The 19,698-nt window shown below is 51.4% G+C and overlaps 1 protein-coding gene across 1 annotated transcript; it reads right to left on the bottom strand.

Annotated features, from left to right (window-relative positions):
* Window positions 1-4,230: 4,230 nt before the first annotated feature.
* TRIM41 (tripartite motif containing 41) lies at window positions 4,231-18,818 on the bottom strand. The gene is made up of 6 exons (XM_030543716.1): window positions 17,477-18,818; window positions 12,282-12,377; window positions 9,874-10,104; window positions 9,182-9,204; window positions 7,108-7,235; window positions 4,231-6,092 (listed from the first exon to the last, which is right to left on the bottom strand). Exons 1-6 carry the CDS (start codon window positions 18,359-18,361, stop codon window positions 5,575-5,577), a joined length of 1,881 nt encoding a protein of 626 aa, XP_030399576.1. The 5' UTR covers window positions 18,362-18,818; the 3' UTR covers window positions 4,231-5,574.
* Window positions 18,819-19,698: the final 880 nt, after the last annotated feature.

Raw genomic sequence — 19,698 nt, 5'->3', positions numbered from 1 at the left:
CTGTCCTATGATGAAATCTCCGGAAATCTGTCCAGCCAAAACTGGGAACCCTCCACCTAGTGGCATTTTCAAGTGTTGGACTCGTGCTGCTTTCACGTGGAATGAGGTGGACTTCAATCCTTGTCCCTCAATTACAGACCTCAAAATGGCAATTCTTCAACAAAAAAATGTCAAACAGACCCCAATGTGAAGCTGAAGAACTGGAATTAATTTGCAAACTGGACACTGTCAGATTAGGCCTGAATAAAGATGGAGTGGTTGGGTTATTACAAAACCTAAACTTAATTTCCCCTGATACTAATTTCTCCCTATTGTTACTCACATCTTGTCAGCTGTCGGTAATGGGCCACTCTCTTACCACTTTAGAAGTTATTTCTCCTCCCTTGGTATCCTGCTGTTAATTGATTTATCTTGTTAGACTGACCTCCCCGTTGGTAAAGCAAACCCCCATCCTTTCATGTATTTATACCTGCTGCTGTTACTTCTACTCCATACATCTGATGAATGATGTGGGTTCTAGCCCACGGATGCTTATGCCCAAATAAATTTGTTAATCTGAGGTGGCACAAGGACTCCTCTTTTTGTTTTTTTTCTGATACAAACTAACAGGGCTACCACTGAAAACTGCAATCTGTAATCCATTAATTCCCTTCCTGTCCTATGACTGGAGGGGCGTTAATGGGTCATTTCACCTTGAATGAGGTTTTAGATTGGGTGCTAACTACTTATGCTAACAATCTATTCCAACTCGTGTTCAGGCCTGGAAAAGGGAGTACTTTTTCCAGAGATGAAGAATAGCACAGTGTAAGCTTCAAAGCATGTCTCCCTCACCTGCCAAAGGTGATCCAATAAACGAGATCACCTCACCCACTTTGCCTGTAATTCCTGAGACCAGTTTGGCTGTAACACTGCAAGCATGAAATAGTTAAACAAGGTCTGTGGTTTGGTATGCAGAGACCACCCTGCTTAGCCCCCTGTCAGATACACCATTAAAATTCCTCAGAAAATGAGGGGAAAGCAGCTGAAAGGTAAAATATTGAACAAGGTTTTCATTATAACCACTCCCTTGTCTGGCAGCTTCCTAGGGCTTGGCTACACTTGCAGCTGCAGAGTGCCGGGAGTTAAACCAGCCTTCGGAGACCGCAGCAGGGAAAACCCTACTGTATGTTTACACTGTCAGCTGCCAGCGCAGTGGCGTGGCCACGTTAGCGGCCCTTGCAATGCCACAAAGAGCAGTGCATTGTAGCTATCCCAGTGTGCAAGTGGCTGCAATGTGCTATTTAAAGGGGGGGGAGCACGTCAGCATGTTGTCTTGTAAATTCAGACAGCAGCAGATCCCCCCTCCACATGCAAACTCACAAAAGCAGCATTCCACACTAATGGTTTGCTTTGTCCCAGAGCAGGTAAGCATGCTGGCTGTCAGAAATGGAGCTTTGAAAGGGGATAGCTACATTCCTGTAGCCGATTCCAAAAACAATGACAAGAGTGGCCACGTGACTTCAGGGGATCATGGGACCTTTCCAGAGGCCAATCACAACATGGTAATGCAACACTTCGTTCACACTGATGCTGCGGCGTTTCAGCCGGGGTGCAGCAAGCTTTATGCTTCTCATGGAGGTGGATCACCAGGAGAGCTCCACCTGCAGAGCCCAGGCGCTCTACGTGCCTTGCCAGTGTGGACACATTGGGACCCAGGGCTGCTTTAATGCACTGTAACTTGCAAGAGTAGCCAAGCCCTTTGATGGTATCAAATATGGTCATAACAGGGGATAAGAGAAATTAGGGAAGACAGCGTGGAGCTGTTGAGGTTAAATGTCCAGTCCTGTTTTCAGAGGAGACAAAACAAGAGCTGCATGCAAAGGGAGAGGAAAGGACAGCAAACACAGCGGCTGGGGCTGACTTTCACTTGCAGTCTCGCTGCTGAAAAAAAAATGGCACGGCCCAGAGTCTGGATCAGCCCCTCTGAGTCCGGCAAACTTGTATCAGCATTGGGCTGATTCAGGAAAGTACTTGAGCAAAATGTAAGATAACCACATGCTTCAATCTCATTGCCGTCAGGATGTGAGCAAATGTTTAAGCACTTTCCTGCATCGAGGACTGGCCTGGGGAGAGACCTGGGGTAGCTGAGCAAAGAGACAAGTTTGGTCATCACAGAGGGACATGAAGAGCAAAGGGTTAACACTAGAGGTGGGTTGGTATTTTTCACATGAAGACTTTGGCATACAGTGGCTTTCTTCTGTGCCCTCCCCACCACTCACTCTTTTGGTGACAATTTTTAACATTTCTTGTTGGATTTTTTCCATTATTTGGTTCAAAATATTTGCCCCCCAAACACAATTGAAAAATGGGATTTTCTACTGAACGAAAAAAATTGAGGACCAACCCTCCTGCCCTCCTTTTTGTTAAATCGGCGGCTCACTATATCCCTTTCAGGAGCCTGATTTCTCTTGTGTACCTCAAATGATACCTCACTTACAAACAACTTTCTTACAAAATCAGACATAAAAATGCAAAAGTGTCACAGCCCCACTATCACTGAAAAATTGCTGACTTTCTCATTGTTACCCTATAATTATAAATCAATTGAAATATAAATATTGTACTTGCATGTCAGTGTGTAATCTATAGAGCAGTATAAACGAGTCATTGTCTGACATTTTAGTTTGTACTGACTGTGCTAGTGCTTTTTATGTTGCCTGTTGTAAAACTAGGTAAATATCTAGAGGAGTTTTTGTACCCCCTGGAACCCCCAGGGGTACACGTACCCTTGGTTGAGAACCACTGTGTTAAATGTTAAGTATCTTCATAAGTAATTCAGGGCAGATCATTTCCTTTTAAAATATGGGTCCATTTCATTGTAGGATTGGAGAGGACTGATTCAGAGAACAGCGATGAGGCTCATCCGGCGTCCAGAAAACTCTCCTGAGAGACTGAAAAAAAAGGGCTTTAGAAAAGAGACATGATAAGAGTCTATACAATATGGGACTGGTTAGAGGAAGGATGGCAGGAATTTCTGTTCCGTCTCATAAGACAAGAGCAAAGGAGGCATTCAATGAAAATGAAAGGTGGCCAGTGAACAACTGGTAAAAAGGACACACTTTTCCCACACCATGTGGGATTAGCCTATGGAATTTGTTACCAGGTGGAGTGGTTGAAGCCAAGAATTCAGCAAGATTAAAAAAAAAAGTGGATATTTATGCAGATAACTTGAATATTCAGTTAGAACAGCTGATGCTCACTTCCACCGTTATTGAATTTGCTTGTTAGCACTGTCCCCCCAATTGGTAAAGAAACTCCCATATTTTCATGTGCTAGAATATATATTCTGCTTACTGTATTTTCACTCCATGCATCAGATTAAGTGGGTTTTAGCCCACGAAAGCTTATGCCCAAATAAATTAGTTAGTCTCTATGGTGCCACAAGGACACCTCGTTGTTTTTGCTGATACAGACTAACACGGCTACCACTCTGAAATGCTGGAAAAGAGGCTGCAGGCATTAAAACAATCTCTAATTACTACACAAAGACTGATGGTGGGGTAATCAGCCTCCCCCCCTGCCCCCACGACAAATGTGGACATCTTTGTGACATTGTTACGAACGATCTGTAGGACTGTGTACCTACCCACTTGTATTGGTACCCCTTGAAGGTAAAGAGTTCACCTTCTCCCTAGTTCTAGACCATCCCTGACAGGTGTTTATCCAGCCTGCTCTTAAACTCCAATGATGGAGATTAAACAACCAAGGCATTTTATTCCAGTGCTTAACTACCCTGACAGAGTTTTTCTTTATGTCCAACCTAAATCTCCCTTGCTGCAATTTAAGCCCATTGCTTCTTGTCCTATTCTCAGAGGTCAAGGAGAACAATTTTTCTCCCTCCTCTTTGTAACCTTTTACGTACATGAAAAGTGTTACGTCCCCCTTCAGTCTTCTCTTCTCCAAACTAAACCACCCCAATATTTTCAATCTACCCTCACAGGTCATGTTTTCCAGACCTTTAATAATTTTTGTTGCTCTTCTCTGGACTTTCTTCAATTTGTCCACATCATTCCTGAAATGTGGTGCCCAGAACAAGACATAATACTCCAGGTGAGGCCTTATCAGTACAGAGTAGAGCAGCAGAATTACTTTTGTGGCCTTTGAAACAAATTCGACATCCTTTCCAAACCCCCTTTTTGGATTTTACCCTTCCACCAGCTCAAGCCAAGGCGGGACTGAAGAGGCAGAGACTAAACTGTACAATCTTCTCTTTATTATTAATTATTATTATAACATTTCAAAAAACTAAATCTCCATTTAATTCTTGGTTTAGCCAAAAATATTTCAAACTAGCTTTGTAACATCAACAGAAAAACAACCAACCAAATCTCAACACACAGCATGTATGGGCAGTGTCTTTCCAGCGATGGGTTGCTGGAAACTGGACAGCGACCGGGAGGGTGGGGGACACAGCTCAGAGAACATTTAAAATAAATATCCAACTCTCAGAGAGTGCTGGAGGAGGCCTAGGACGCCCAGAACAGGGCTCACAATGAAAGCATCTCACATGATTCTTGGCACCTCCACATATTTTAGCCAGTGATTCTCTTGTAGCATCTCAGCTTAGGGAGGAAGTTGCCCCGTTTGCCTCGGTACCACAGGCTGTTTTGGATGTCCACGAATAAATGCAATGTCGAGGGCCACGAAGGGTGGTGACAACGTGGAAGAGAGATTCAGAAGCATGCGTGATGGTTCTGGAGACCAAGACTGGCAGACAAGAGGACCATTGTGGGGAAGAACTAGAGGACAGATGGACACTGGGACTGTTCTGGGTGGAAAGCACTGGGCTCTGAAGGCTGGACACAAAGGGGGGAAAGCAATATTTTGGGGCTGGATCTTGGTCTGAACACCAGCAGGGAAGGGAAGGCAGCATTATGGGACGGGATAGAGCAATCGGGTCTTGTGCCTGTGGAAGGAGAGAGAAGATGGTCTGGAGCTAGCTCCAAATGCCACCAGGAAGTGGGAGAGGGGGAAGTTGAATGGCTGGAATTCTTCCAGCAGGGCCAAAGGAAATTCAATGAGATATGGATGGCCAAGTCCCTTGGGAGCCTGAGTCATTATGGGACAGAGCAGGGGGCCAGCACTTCCGGGGATGCTCAGAGCTCCCTCCCCAGGTCTGGGGCCTAGATCTTCCATGAAGTCGCTCACCTCCGCCTGCTCAGTCCCCAGACACGAGTGAGGGTGTTGCAGGAGCACCAGGGCCCTACAGCATGATGGCAGAGGGACAGATTGGAGGGTGGTTACAGTGGTGCATCAAGAGCAATTCACACATTGTGTATCGGACAGGAGGGGGGATTGCCTGACAGCAGTGTGAAAACCCACGTGTCATCCCCAGAACCAAGCCCTCCCCTGCCCTCACACTTCAAAACAGAGTAACGCAAAGGGACAAGGCAGGCTTTGGAATGTCAGGCCGGCTGAGGCGGCCTCCCCTCAGGCCTCTGTGCGGTGCCGGATCCTGGGACAGGGTGGGGAGGATCCGTGCAAGGGTGGGAGGGACCCAGGAGGGGAGGAGGCCCGAGGTAGAGGGGAAGCGGGTCAGGTGCAGATCTTGATGCGTGTGCCCTTGGCCAGGATGCGGAAGAAGGGGAAGATGCGCTCGCGGAAGGTGGCATTGAAGGTATGGATGTGGGCCATGTTCTCGGCGTTGTAGAAGCACAGCTGTCCCCGCTCGTAGTCCAGGTAGACCCCAAAGCGCCGGAGCTTCTCCCCGGGGGGCAGCGCTGTCTGCTCCGTGGCCGTCAGTGCCTGGTACTTCTTTCCGTTGGCGCCCACGCACCAGATCTCCCGCTTCTGGTAGGGGCCGCCCGTTTTCTCCTTCCGCCGGGCCGTCTCCCGGGCCGCCCCCACCGCCCAGCCCCGCCGGCCCCCCACCTCCACCTCCCAGTAGTGGCGCCCTGTGCTGAAGCCCTGAGAGCCCAGCACGCAGTAGTCAGAGTCGAAGCGCTTGGGGTTGTCGGGTAGGTCCTGGCGACGTTCACCCAGCTTCACGCTCCGGCGATCCAGAGACAAGCTCAGGTGGGGATGGGCCGTGTCGGGGTCCAGGGTCACGTCAGCTAAGGAAAGAGACCCACACACAATCAGGAGAGTTAGGGGGGCAGCATGATTCAGTGAACTCAACTCTGTGGTGAGTGCCAGGATACCTGGGATCTATTCCCAACTGACTCTGGGCAAGATACGGCCTCTGTTTCCCTTCCCACCCTGTCTCATCTATTTAGACTGTGAGCACTGTCTCTCGCTGTGTGTCTGTGCAGCGCCCAGCACCATGGGGCAGTGATCTCAGCTGGGGCAGGGACCGTCTCTCGCTGTGTGTCTGTGCAGCACCCAGCACCATGAGAGCCCTGATCTCAGCTCAGGTCTCAGGCACTGAGATAATACAAACAAACGTAGGCCTGGTATTTGAGACTTCCCCCTGCTTTCCCTGCATGGAGAGCCAAGGCCTTACTTTATCATGTGACACTCCACAGGCCAATCAGCAAGCCCCGAGTGCTAGGTTTATATATATTACTACTGGCTGGGAGCTGCTCCTGGCACTGGTCGTCCAGTAGGGGGCATCCTCCTCCTGAGCAGCAAAGAGCTGCTGCAGACTCCCAGGGCCAGGAGCACAGTGAGCTCAGGGACAGGATAGCAGCAGGATGCAGGTCAGGATTGAGGGGCACCAGCAGAGCCAGGCAGGAGCCTAAGGCTGGCAGGATAGGGGGCTGTGGGTCAGGACTGCAATGCATTAGCAGAGCTGCATGGGAAACCAAGTGGCTGGGCACTGGCAGAGCCTGGAGTTTGGAGAGCAGAGCCCAGGGCTGGGACAGCAGGTGAGGGCTGTAGGTCGGGACAGAGGAGCACCAGCAATCGTGTGCACTGGGGGAGCCCAGGGCTGGGACAGCAGGGGGATGTAGGTCAGGACAGAGTTGTGGATGAGTGCTGATGCACATCAGCAGAAGCAACCTGTGAGAGAAACTTGTGCTACAGCTGCCTGCGCTGTTCAGCTCCACCACACACAGGACATCAGCGTAAACAGAGTCCTGGCTCTCCCTGGTCCGCTAACCAAGGGAAGAAAGCGCTGAGCTCCTTTACCTTGAGGGACTTTCCTGAAGACCTTCTCCATCTTCCTCATCACCACGTCCTGCAGGAAGTAATTGCGGTATTTCTTCCCCACGTCTACCGGCACCGTCTCCGGCTCCTGGAATTTGACGCTTTCGCACCTGGCAAAGGGAATACAGCAGTGAGTCAAGGGCTGTGTATGGTGGGAAGCGTGGCCTAGTAGGCAGAGCACTGAACAGGTCTCAGGCTCTGCCGCTGTCTCACTCGACGACCCTGGGCAAGTTAGTTTCCCTCCTCTGTCTCTTTGACTATAAGCTCCAGGGACAGAAAGTCTCTTGCTGTGGGGGCGGGCTGACAATCTTCTGTCAAAGCTCTTCTGCAACAGAAATGTAGGTTTTTGACTATGCAATTTTCTTGTCTCCTTTCTGCAGACGTTTCTGATTTTTTTCACCCAAAACCAGGACTACCCGCAAACTGAAATGTTCAACTTAGAATGCCACAGGGCCTCCTGGGAGCTGTAATTCGATTGCCTCATGTCTCCCTTCTCCTCTACTGGCTGGGCTCCCAGGCAGACTACATCCCCCATGATGCATTAGGAGAGTCCCTGAGCATGGTGTACCACCTCCCCTCTCCAAGAGGGTTGCGCATCATGGGAGATGAAGTGTGACCAGGAACTCCAGCCCATACAGGAGATGGGGAGCATGAGGCAGCTGAACTCAACTTCCATTACCCACTGGGGCAGCACTTCCAAATTGAGTTTTCTGGCGTTCAAATTTTCCATAAGAAAAACATTCCCACAAGAAAAAATATTGTCCAACCAGCTTTACTCATTACGCACGGCTACCACATCCAACATAGTGGGTCTCCAACTCTAACACAAATGACCTAACAGTACCTAAGACCAGAGAGTCTGCATAGAGACACAAGTAACATCTTTAACCACATGGACAGGTCTACAATGTTCAGACCACGTGACACCCGCTGGTAACAATGACCAAATCTGTTTGGAAGACTGCTCCTTGAAGCACCATAATTCGATTCCAGAGTTAATACAGCATGATGTAAATGAGGAGAGGTGGCCCCTGACCTGTTTCAGGCAGTCTGAGGCCATATCTACACTAGAAATTTTGGCTGGTATAGCAAGTTCAGTTAGGAATGTGATTTTTTGGATGACATTTCTCTATCGACAAAAGCCCTGGTGCAGACCAAGTCTCAGCATAAGAATCCTTGTGCTGGTATTTCATTTGGGGAACCAAAATAAGCTATAGTCTTTTGCCTGGAGAAACTGCATCTCCACTAGCCGGCTTTGTTCGTATAGCTATACTGGCAAACCCTTTGCTAGTAGTTCATGTTTGAGAGTTTCTCTTTGCAGCCACAACAGCTGGGATCCATTTTAGAACGAAAGCTTGACTCAAGACCCGTCACGGGGGCTCAGTAAATACGTCACAGCAATACATCTGGCACGATTGCCTCAGATCAACTGTTCTCTTGGGTAACTCCCCACTCTCTTCGAGTCTTTCTGTCCTTTGTTTCCACACCACCTATCCCAGTAGGGGCCCAGTCCATGACTGGGGCTCCCAAGTGCAAGGATAATACAAAAAAAAATTATCGAGGAAGCCAAGTGTGTTCAAATCTAGGCTGCACAGAAGTCTAACTGCCATGACTGTAACTACATTGTTGAGGACACCAGAGATGTTTAAAGCCAACCAGGATACTGGGTTAAGATCTATAGTGTGCAGAGGAAGCAGCGTGGCCTAGGAATAAACTCTCCTAGCGAGACTTCGGAGACATGGGCTCGATACCCAGCTCTGTTGCTGCCCTGCTAGGTAAGTCACTCCCCCCACACACGCCCCATGCCTCAGTTGCCCCATCTGTAATATGGGAGAAAATGAGACTATCCTCCTTTGCAAAGTGCTCTGTGATCTACTGACGAAACGCACTACAGAAGAGCTAGAGATCACTATCCTCCAGTGCTAACCACGGCTAGTCAGTTTCAACAAGCGACATCATGGAGCATTTCCATAATTCTACAACATGACATTCTTAAAAGCAATCGGTTTCCTTCCTGTAGCAACAAGTGTATCAACAGAATTAGCCTGGGACTGACCTGATGAAGGTGTCTTTGATGTCCTGAGAAGAGGGGGAAGAAAAGAGAAAAAAAAATTACCAACAAGCTAGCGACAAGCACCACGGTGTCTCATAAAACTCTGATCAGCCACGACTCAGCGAGATCTCTGAGCACCTCCCTCGCTTTGAGCGTGGGAGCGACCCCATTGCAGTCTGGGGCATTAATCACATGCTTTAAGTCAGAAAACCACCCCTGACGTATGTGCCCAAGACACACAGCGGAGTTAAGCGAGGTGCTTTTCAGCGGGCGTTGCCATCTGTGCCCTTGGAAGTCTCCCTCTAAATGCAGATGGGTGGGGAACATTTTCAGCGCAATTTCATTTCACTGGAACATGCCGTTTTGAAGCAGGGGACGTATCAGTTTCAATGAAGTGAGACGTGGGAGCAAAACAGGTTCAAGCCCCCTGCTCTGAGTCAGAGCAATGTTTTGTTCCAGATCATAACCCAAATCAAGGACTTGAAGCTCGGTCCCCCTGTCGGCTGACGCCCCCCTCTCAACCTTCCCCGCATGCAAACACTCTCCCAGGCGGTGAAAAGGGCCAAATATTTCATTTTCATTCCAGCAGGGATCTGGAAAGGGGCTGGGGATGACAGACGAGGGCTGGAAGGGTGTGGGGGGCAGACATCAGATTGTGCGCGGCAGACATCAGATTGTGCGCTGGGGGCTCTCACCTTGAGCAGCTGCAGCCCATCCTGCCTGCTCTTGTCCTCAGCCTCAGCGATGAGGCGCCCGAGGGTGGCGCCCTGCTCCTCCAGCTGGCTGATGTTGCTGCTCTGGCGGGCCAGCAGCGCCTCGTAGCGCTCCTCCAGCTGGTGAAGCAGCAGCACCTGCTCCCCGATCAGGAACTGGTGCAGCAGCTCGAAGTCCGACTCAAACTCCTTGATCTCCAGCTTCATCTTGTTCTGGAGCAGGGAGGGGAAGAGTCAGACACAGCTCCTCCTGCCTGCCTGGGCTACCCACTGCTTATCCAGCCCGGGCAGCTGGCCCCGAAGTCCCAGGTTCAACCCCTGTTAAGTGATCCGTCCTAGGGCATCACTCCACGTGCAGGGAATATTTGGACAGTGTCAGCAGAGCGAAGCCAACACCATTGTCTCTCCGTGGCAAAGAGCAGTGGGCTAAAATCCCCTAGAGCATATTGAACACTAGGCCAGCTGAGCTACGTGTTGGCCTGTTAAACCAGCTAACAATGGCAAAGTCCAGCCTGGCTGCCAAAGCCTAATCCACAGTAGCTCAGCTGCTGCAGGGCTGGTGAGAATCTGCCTGTAAGGCAGAGCCCTGCAGTGGGACCGGTATCCCGAGGTTCCTACAGGACCCGCTGCCATAATAGCAGGTAAAATGTACTTTGTTGCAGACAGGATTGGGTGGGAAAATTTCCCGCAAACCGCTACCGTCTGGGGTTAACACTCAATCTTTCGTCTATTTGCCAGAAGCTGGGAATGGGCGACAGGGGCTGGATCACTTGATGATTACCTGTTCTGTTCATTCCCTCTGGGGCCCCTGGCACTGGCCATTGTCGCCCAGTATCCTGTCTTCCTTGATGGACCTTTGGTCTGACCCAGTCTGGCCAGTCTTACGTTCTTATAAACAAAATTTCAGCCACATAAAGCAAGTTTTTTTCTTTTCTTTCTTAAATAAAGGTTTCAAGACTTAAATTTAAGGCAGGGATAGAAAGAGATTTGATGTCTATTATATCTGGAGTTAAAGCATTTTTTTTACATGGCTTAAGCAAGGTTTATTTTATTCTTTTAGTGGTAAAAATTGTGGCTGAATTCCATTTGCAATATATTAACTGACTTTTTTTTGTTTTGTTTTAAAGGACCATAAGGGAATCTGTCTCTAGTGCGGGATCTGCAGGATCCAAGTTTTTGCAGGTGGGAGCAGGATAAAAATGCAAGAGACAATGCGTGAGTGGATGTGGCGGGAAAGGAGAAGGATTAAAAAAATAGTCCCCCGCAGGGCTCTGCAGTAAGGTTTCCTAGTGCAGACACAGCTACAGAACCTGTAGAAGGCGCTTATGTGGAAACACAGAGCGTTGTCATCTTTGGCAACATGCTACAGATAAGGTACAGCAGTCTACAGCAGAGTTGCAGACATGGGGGGATCCAGCTCACATGGTCTATTTAAGTGTGCAAAAAACCCCAAAACCCTTAGATCAATGTTTCCCAAACTGTGGGTCATGGGAAGGATCCAAGTGGGTCGCCCAGTCACTGCCCCTCTCCCCCCCAGAAGGGGACAGGGCTGGGAGGCCAAAGCAAAGGGGTTGGGAGAGTGGGGAGCAGGAGGGAAGAAGGGACAGAAAAAGAAATAAATAGTTGCTGGGGCGGCTTACTAAAAAGTTCGGGAACCACTGCCTTAGGCGAACCAGAGGACTTTGAGATCACATGACTCGTGGGGAGGCTGTGTATCAGGAATCCTGTGCTCAAATGACCCCAAATTTGGATCATTAACCCTACCCCACCACCTGCACACAGCACAGCAAATTTCCAGAAAAGCTGAGTCAGTGGGTGGATTTCAGGGAACTTAGAGTCATCTGTTAAACAATCAGTGAGTCAACAACGTTAACTCTACCTATGCTGCTACTGTACTGCAGCCTGCATGACATGGTCAGATAGGCCAGTATCTCAGCTCCCATTACAAAGAAAGAAAAAAAAAGAAGTCACTACCCCATGCGGTGCCAAGAAAACCTGCTGAATGTGAGTCGAGCATGAATGACATCTGCCTGAGTGTGCAGGCATGAGTCTGAACCAATAGCTCAGAGGAGAGTAAACTCCCTTGTCCATCTCACTGGGGCATCAGTTCTGATAGGTCAGTGACTACACTTCACTAACTATTTCAGCGCTGATTGCCTGAGCATCTGGAATAGGGAAGGAGATAGGAGCCCCAAGGGAGGTGAGACTTAGGAGGGGCTGCAGAAAGGGAAGAAGAAGAGACACCAAGGAGATATGCGGCAACATGGGAAGGGCAGGATGGATGTAACCTCTCAACCACCTGACCCTCTAGTTGAGAACCCCCCTGAATCATGCAATCCCTGGTCGGGGTGGAGAGCAAAGGTGGTGGGGAGCAGGAGCCTGGCACCTGCCTTCAGCTCAGTAATTTTCTCCTCTTCGCTTGATTTCTGTTTCAGAACCGCATCCAGCTTCTTCTTCAGCGGATCCAGGTGGCCCTGGAGTTTCATCTACAAAGAAAAGACAATAAACATCCTCCCCACCCGTGATAGGTTTATCACCAAATCTGTCTTTCTGTATGTATTTTCCCTCACTGGGCTCATAGGTTTTAATGTCAAGAGTGACCATCTAGTCTGCCTTCAATGGACCAGCAGGAAGCATGGTCTAACAGGTAGGAGCAGCAGAGCAGGAAACCTGGGGTCAATTCCTGGCTCTGTCGCAAACTCTGTGAGACCTAAAACCACTCGATTTCTCTGGGCCTCAGCTCCCCCTGTGTAAACCAGGCGACAATCCTTCCCTGGTATGTCCTGTATTTACACTGTCAGCTCTCTGCAACTCCCTCACCTACGTGTACAGAGCCTAGAACGACTGGGCTGCCATCAGCTGGACCTTCCAGGCGCTGCTGTAATATTCAGACTCACGAAATCTGGAGAGACTCCAGCCCGGACTCTTCTGGTTTTCCTGGAGGACTAGAGAGGGTGAGGGCAGGATAGTAACATCGCAACAGGTTGAAACCTGAGCTGCGGTTGCACGCACTTAGGGCTTGTCTACACTTGAAACGCTCCAGCGCAGTGCTTCACATGGACACTGCCTACGCCGATGGGAGGGGTTCGCCCGTCAGTATAGGTCCTCCACTTCTTCAGAGGAGGTAGCTAAGTTGAAGGAAGAATTCCGTCAACCGTGTGCTGCCTACACCAAGGGTCAGGCCAGCTTACCCACATCGCTCAAGGGGATGGATTTTTCAAATCCCTGAGCGACGTAACTGGGTCGACTGAACTTTAGTGCAGGTCAGGACTACACTTACATCACAGTTATATCAGTCTGATGTAACACATGTTGGTCCAATAAAAGATATGACCTCACTCTCCTTGTCTCTCTAGTAGCCTGGGACTGACACAGCTACAACAACACTGCAAACGCACTTTAACCCTCGTTAAAAAAGCCAGTCTGAGGCCCGTTTAAAAGCTCTCCGTGCCCTGCTGCAACCCAGGTGTTTTGATAACCATTTCCTGGTTTTGTTTTTTCCTTCCCTTTGAACTAGTGTTTTTCCCATCCCTGCTGCTGTGGAAAAGTCCCCCAACGAACAGGAAAAGGACTAATTATACAGAGGGCCGGCCATGGACCTGGCAATCCACACAGTGCTGTCCACTGCATACAGGAAAAACTGAGACGAGAAATAAAATATCCCTCCTCCGTCCCCACACCTCTCCTGATCTCTTCTAGTTACAGGAATATTGGGCCTTGATCCTGCATACACTTATGAGGGTGATTTTATGCAGATATGTCGCCCCCCTGAACTCAGCAGGGGTTAGTCACTCATTGCAGGACCAGAGTGTTAGCTGTAACGTTTATAAGTATTTATGTTTTCATCTGTGGCAGCACCTAGAAGCTCCAGCCAGGGATCAGGACACCACTGCACTAGGTGCTGTACAAACAGAACAGAAAGGCAGCCCCTGTCCCAAAGAGCTTACAGTTAGAACTCTGCCCGGATACAAAATGTATATGCGCAGATGTGGCTATCCATGGATATAAAGTGGATATCCACGGAGCTGCAGGGCTCTACCAGGAATACAGACTGCTGTGTGGACAGGACTCCTGTCTGGGAGCATGAAAGCTACTTGCACACACTCACACCACCAGGGACAACTGCTGGTGAGCCTGGTGCCTGCCCTAGTGGGCAGGGCTGGGGGCAGCACAGCCATACTGGAGGAGCTGCCTGGGCTGGGTGCTAGCTCCTGCGAGCAGCAGCCCCGACATGCTGCTGCTTTCGCTGCTGTGGTTCCTGGTAGAGCCCAGCAGTTCTGCGGATAGCTGCAGCCACGGATATAAATTTTGTATTCACGCAGGGCTCTACTTACACAGTCTCCAAGAGACAATGTCAGCTTGTGGGACTATTCCAGCCAGCCACAAATTTTCGTCTACGTGCAGCCCCACAGGCTCTGTGCACCCCCACAGGCTCCGTGCACCCCCTCTCCCTGTGGTGGCTTGCCCCAGGGTTGCCATTTTTACCCCTGCCCCAAAAAAGCCCCCAAAATCCCAAAGGCAAGCCCAAGCCCATCATAACCCACAGCAACATTAGGAACCTGCAGTCTAAAGCTCATTGCTCTGCACTGTCATCTGTCTGTCTGCATTCCAGCTGGAAGGGGTCACAGGAGCAGCATGGGCCTGCCCCCACTGCGGTCATGCCAGCAGAGGTGGGGTGGCACGCTCTGCAGAATGGGGTTCTCTTCCCAGCATGACCTTTGTATGGGGACTGTGGAGGTGCCCCAGAACTAGCATCCGGCTCACACCATTGAAAAGGTCAGATCACCCTCGCGACACTAGCAGTTGCCACATTTCCAGGCAGAGTTTTAAGCTGACAGCGTTCCTCTAGAGACTTCTTTCTTCTACAATGCCCGAGAGAGTCAATGATCACAGAAACAAGCTTTTCAATTGAACCCAGACACGGAGGTTCAGAGTGTCACAGGTATTTAGATAGCAAAGTCCCACTGAAGTCAGCACCTAAATGCCTGTGATGCTCTGGGCCTGAGCAACTGATGGTCTTCTTGGTCTGATCCTCTCCTAGCCCAGCCCAGCCTTGTTGCTTGTCAGCCCCCATCGAGATGTCAGATCCTGCTCTCACCTCTGCTCAGTGGGACTCAGGAGCTACCCAGACCAGCTCTGACTCCAGGGAAATGCCTGCGCAGAGCCCCTCCCACAAGGGAGGCCTTACAGTGTAAACCAGGGGTGGGTAAACTTTTTGGCCCAAGAGCCACGTCTGGGTATGGAAATTGTATGGCAGGCCATGAATGCTCACAAAATTGGGGGTTGGGGTGCAGGAGGGGGTGAGGGCTCTGGGGTGGGCCAGAAATGAGTTGAGGGTGTGGGAGGGGGTTGCAGACTAGGGGAGGGGGGAGGGCTCCATCTGGGGATACGGGCTCTGGGGTGGGGCTGGGGGTGAGGAGGGTGCTCTGGGCTAGGACTGAGGGGCTCAGACTGGGACCACATAGAACATGGTTGCAACCAAAGTCCTGCAGTGGCACCAAATCTTATGTAGAGGGGGTCATGTAAGGTGTCTAAAACCAGGTTATGGGTTGCTGGTTATGATTATGCTGTCTATATGTTATGATTATGCTGTCATTTTATAGTTGAAGTTATGAGTATTGGCTCTATCCTGTCTACACTTCAAATGTGTGCTGTTTTTCTGGGAAACATCCCAGACAAGTTGGTGTGACCCATGGAGAGAAGGCAGTTATGCCTTGTAACTCAGCAGGGTGTGCAGGAGCTTGCCCATGTGACTCCAGACTCCATTTTGCTGTAATTTTCCACAGTAAGAACAAAGAAGGGTGCTTACACCTGGAAAAGAGACTATAAAAGGCTAATGCCTCATCTCCATCTGGTCTTCAATCCTGCTTCTACCTCTGGAGGGACTTCGCTACAAATGGAAGCTCTACACAAAGGACTGGATGATCCATCCCAGCTGGGGATGTTCCAGAGCCTTGATTTGAACCTGCAGTTTACTCCATCACTGCTACAAGCCTGAACTAAGAACTCTGCCATTACTGTATGTAATTGATTCCATTTAACCATTTCTAGCTCTCATCTATATCCTTTTCCTTTTACGAATAAACCTTTAGATTTTAGATTGGCAACAGTGTGATTTGTGGGTAAGATCTGATTTGTATATTGACCTGGGTCTGGGGCTTGATTCTTTGGGATCGAGAGAACCTCTCTCTTTTACTGGGGTGTTGGTTTTCATAACCAATCATCCCCAGGACGAGTGACACTGGTGGTGATACTGGGAGACTGGAGGGTCTAAGGGAATTGGCTTGTGTGACTTGTGGTTAGCCAGTGGGGTGAAAGCAAAGTCATCTTTGGCTGGTTTGGTTTGGTTTGTCTTAGAGGTGGAAAAACCGCAGCCTTGGGCTGTAACTGCCCTGTTTAAGCAATTAGTCCTGAATTGGCATTCTCAGTTGGGTCCTGCCAGAATCGCATCACCACAGGTGCGGGGGCGGGGGTGAGGGCTCCATCTGGGAATACGGGCTCTGGGGTGGGGCTGGGGGGTGCAGGAGGGTGCTCTGGGCTGGGACCGAGGGGCTCAGAGGGCAGGAGGGGGATCAGGGCTAGGGCAGGGGTTCAGCAACAACAACCAGAAGCAGCAGCATATCTCCTCTCCGGTTCCTATTGGAGACACAGTCAGGCAGCTCTGCATGCTGCCCCTCCACAGGTGCCACCCCTGCAGCTCCCATTGGCTGTGCTTCCTGGCCAATGGGAGCTGCTGGCTGCCCCTACCCATAGGAGCTGTAGGGGGGACATGCCGCTGCTTCTGGGAGCCGAGCAGAGCCACAGCACACATGGAGCAGGGCAAGCCCCAGACCGCACTCCCTGGCGGGAGCTCGAAAGCCGGCTTAAAACATTTGAAGGGCCGGATGTGGCCCCTGAGCCATAGTTTGCCCACCCCAGTGTAAGCTGCCTATGACTTGAGAAGGGCCCAGAAAACACACCTGTGGGAGTCGGAAAAAAACCAAACAGCTCCCATCTATCCCATCCCAATGCAATCCAGCGCCAGCAGTCTCTGACCAGTCTTACCAAACAACTCAATTCAGCCAATCCCATCTCACTGCGGATCAAACCAACTCCCCATCACACTCAGCTGCGTGAACACGTGATCAAGCCAGCAACTCCCAGCCAACCACTCAACCCACCATCAGCCACCCCCAAGTGAACCCAACTCCCTCACTGAAGCAACGCAATAACTCCAGGCACTAGCTAGCTTTACCAAAGCCATCACTGCCAATCCAATCCCACTGCAAACCAAGCCAATGCAATCTCCCCTATTCAAACCACCTGGTCAAGCCAAAATCTCCCAGCCAACTAACCCTCAACTTCTTCTTAGTGTATCTACAATGTGCCTCGGGTAGCACGTGACCAAAATTCATCACCTAATTTGGTCTGCTGGTTAGACCATTAGCTTCCCTGGCTCCTGCCAGGTACTGATGGAGAGTGTAACGTGAACACTGATCCATGCATGCTCAACTATCATCAGCCAAGCAACCAACTCAACCCAACCCAACCCAACCCACCGGCCTCTAGCTAGCCTTTACCAAATCCAGTGCTGCTGACTTCGTACCTTGTAATCCTGCACCACCTCCTCCAGCGGGACAACGCTGTGGTGCTTATGACTCCGGGACTCCCGGCACACCACACATATGGCCTGCTCGTCCACCTCACAGAAGAGCTTGAGGGGTTCCTGGTGTTTCTCACACAGGGCTCTTTTCTCCAGCCCCCCTGCCACTCCTGCCACACTCCCAGACCTCCCAGATGCCGAGGTCCCAGCGGCCGGTGACGCGAGCTTCTGGGGGTGTGGGTGCATCTGTCGGATGATGTGCACCATATTGGCCAGCTGGAGGTTGGGCCGGAAGTTCCTCTGGGGAAAGGTCTTGCGGCACTGGGGACAGGTGAAGGTTGGGGGGTGTCGAGGTCGCGTGGCCACTGCTGCTGGAGGAGGCGGTGGCAGTGGCTCTTCTTCCTCCTCCTCCACGTCCTCTTCCTCCATCACCTCCTCATCGTAATCGTCCTCGAAGAAGAGCTCATCTCCTACCTCATCCTCCCACATGTCATCCTCCCCTGGGTCATCCCACAGGTCAGTGTCCTCATCTTCCTCACTCCACATATCATCTTCCTCCTCGGCAAGATCATCCCCATCCCCATCCCCCTCCTCTTCCTCCTCGTTGTACTCTATGTTGTCGTCATCATCCAACTCATCCACATCGTCCTCCTCACCACCCATCCCCACGTTGTCCCCCACAGCCTCGTACTCAGCCTGGCCCTCACCCTCTTCCTCACCTCCCCATAGCTGAGTGATGCAGACACGGCAAAAGTTGTGGCCGCAGCCAATGGAAACAGGGTCAGTGAAGTAGTCAAGGCAGATGGCACAGACGGCCTCTTCCTGCAGTGTCTCCACCGCGTTGGGCCGCCCACCCCCCATGGAGCCACCTTCCCCAGCCGCCGCCATGGACCCTCTACACCAGCAGAGCCTGCAGCCCCCACCCTCACCTTCCCCCTGGGGTCCTGAGCCTCCTGCCCCGGGCCCCCAGCCCTACCCTGAGCCCCCCTCCAGCGTCCTGGACACCCCCCACTGAACCTGAGCCCCCCCTACTGAACCCCTCCCTGCCCCAGACACCAGCGGGGCCCTCAGCGTCTTCCTTCTCCTCCCCACTCAGGGCCCTGAGCCCCTCCCCCACTAGGGCCCTGCCCCCCTCAGGGCCCTGAGCGTCTTCCTTCTCCTCCCCCCACTAAGGCCCTGCCGCCCTCAGGGCTCTGAGGCCCCGGAGCCTCCTGCTCCCCCGGGCCCGGCTGACAGTTGCCCCAGCCAGCCCACTGTTGCGAAGGACGCTCTACCCTCCGCACCCACTGCTCTCTATGGTGTGCGAGGCTTCCCCCCCCGGAAGTGGCTGAGAGACAATCTGTCCCCCACAGACTGGCTACCCCATGCGATGGTATGTGGTCATGTGACCGGATGTGGCAGTGAGACGCTCTCCCGCCACTCTATGGTGAAGTGGTCTTTTGAGCGGAAGTGCCCGATGGACGCTCTATCCCCGCCCCAGCCCCCAATATTATAGTATAACGGCGTGTGACCGGAAATGCGTGCGAGGCGATCCATCCCCTTTCTCACTCTCTATGGTATAAGGACATTTGACCGGAAGTATCTGCCAGACACTGTGTCTCCAGCCCTCTACGGTGAAAAGTTCTTTGCGCGGCAAGCCTTGCGAGGCGGTCTAGCCCATAGACTCGATACTCTATGATGCGGTTCGCTCTCCCGATCTGCGGTGCCTCCCGGACGCTCTATCCGCACCCCGCGCCTCTCTATGGAGTTTAAAAAAATACCGGAAATGAGTGGGTGGACTCGCTACCTCCCGGAAAGCCCTTTTCTCTGTGGTCTCTCGGCGGGAGGGTTATGACGCTCTGCCTCCCTCTAGTCTCTATGGTCAAAGGGTGCGGGGGCCGAAGTTCTTGGGGAGGGGCCGGCGTAGGCCCCGCCCCCAGCTGAGTGGGAGGAGCCAATGAGCGAGGGGAGAGACTTAGTGGAGAGGGGGGTCGGAGGCAGCTCTGGGGCCTTGGGGGTGGAGGTGGGAAGCAGCCCCTGAGGTCTGAGCCTTGCAGAGCTGCCTGCCCCAGGCCTGGTGGCTGGCAATGGGTCAGGCCAGTGGGGGCGTTGTGGAGCCATGAGAATGAAGGGGCTCGGGGTCACGGCCCGAAGCATTAGGGTCTCCCTCTTGCTGCCTATGGGGCAGGCGTCAGGGCACTCTGTGAACCGTGCCCCTGCTGAAGGAGTCATATCCCCCATGGGAG

This window comes from Gopherus evgoodei, unplaced genomic scaffold (assembly GCF_007399415.2).
Source record: "Gopherus evgoodei ecotype Sinaloan lineage unplaced genomic scaffold, rGopEvg1_v1.p scaffold_32_arrow_ctg1, whole genome shotgun sequence".
In the NCBI taxonomy this organism is placed as follows: domain Eukaryota; kingdom Metazoa; phylum Chordata; order Testudines; family Testudinidae; genus Gopherus; species Gopherus evgoodei.
Note: the sequence above shows the minus strand (reverse complement) of the source record. Positions and strands in the feature narration are given on the sequence as shown.

Excerpts from the sequence above, each read along its gene's own strand:
- TRIM41 (XM_030543716.1), bottom strand. The coding sequence starts at position 18,361 with ATGGCGGCGGCTGGGGAAGGTGGCTCCATGGGGGGTGGGCGGCCCAAC. Across the intron at positions 12,378-17,476 it reads AGGTGGTGCAGGATTACAAG|ATGAAACTCCAGGGCCACCT; the intron begins GTACGAAGTCAG and ends TTTTCTTTGTAG. Across the intron at positions 9,205-9,873 it reads ATGGGCTGCAGCTGCTCAAG|GACATCAAAGACACCTTCAT; the intron begins GTGAGAGCCCCC and ends CCCTCTTCTCAG.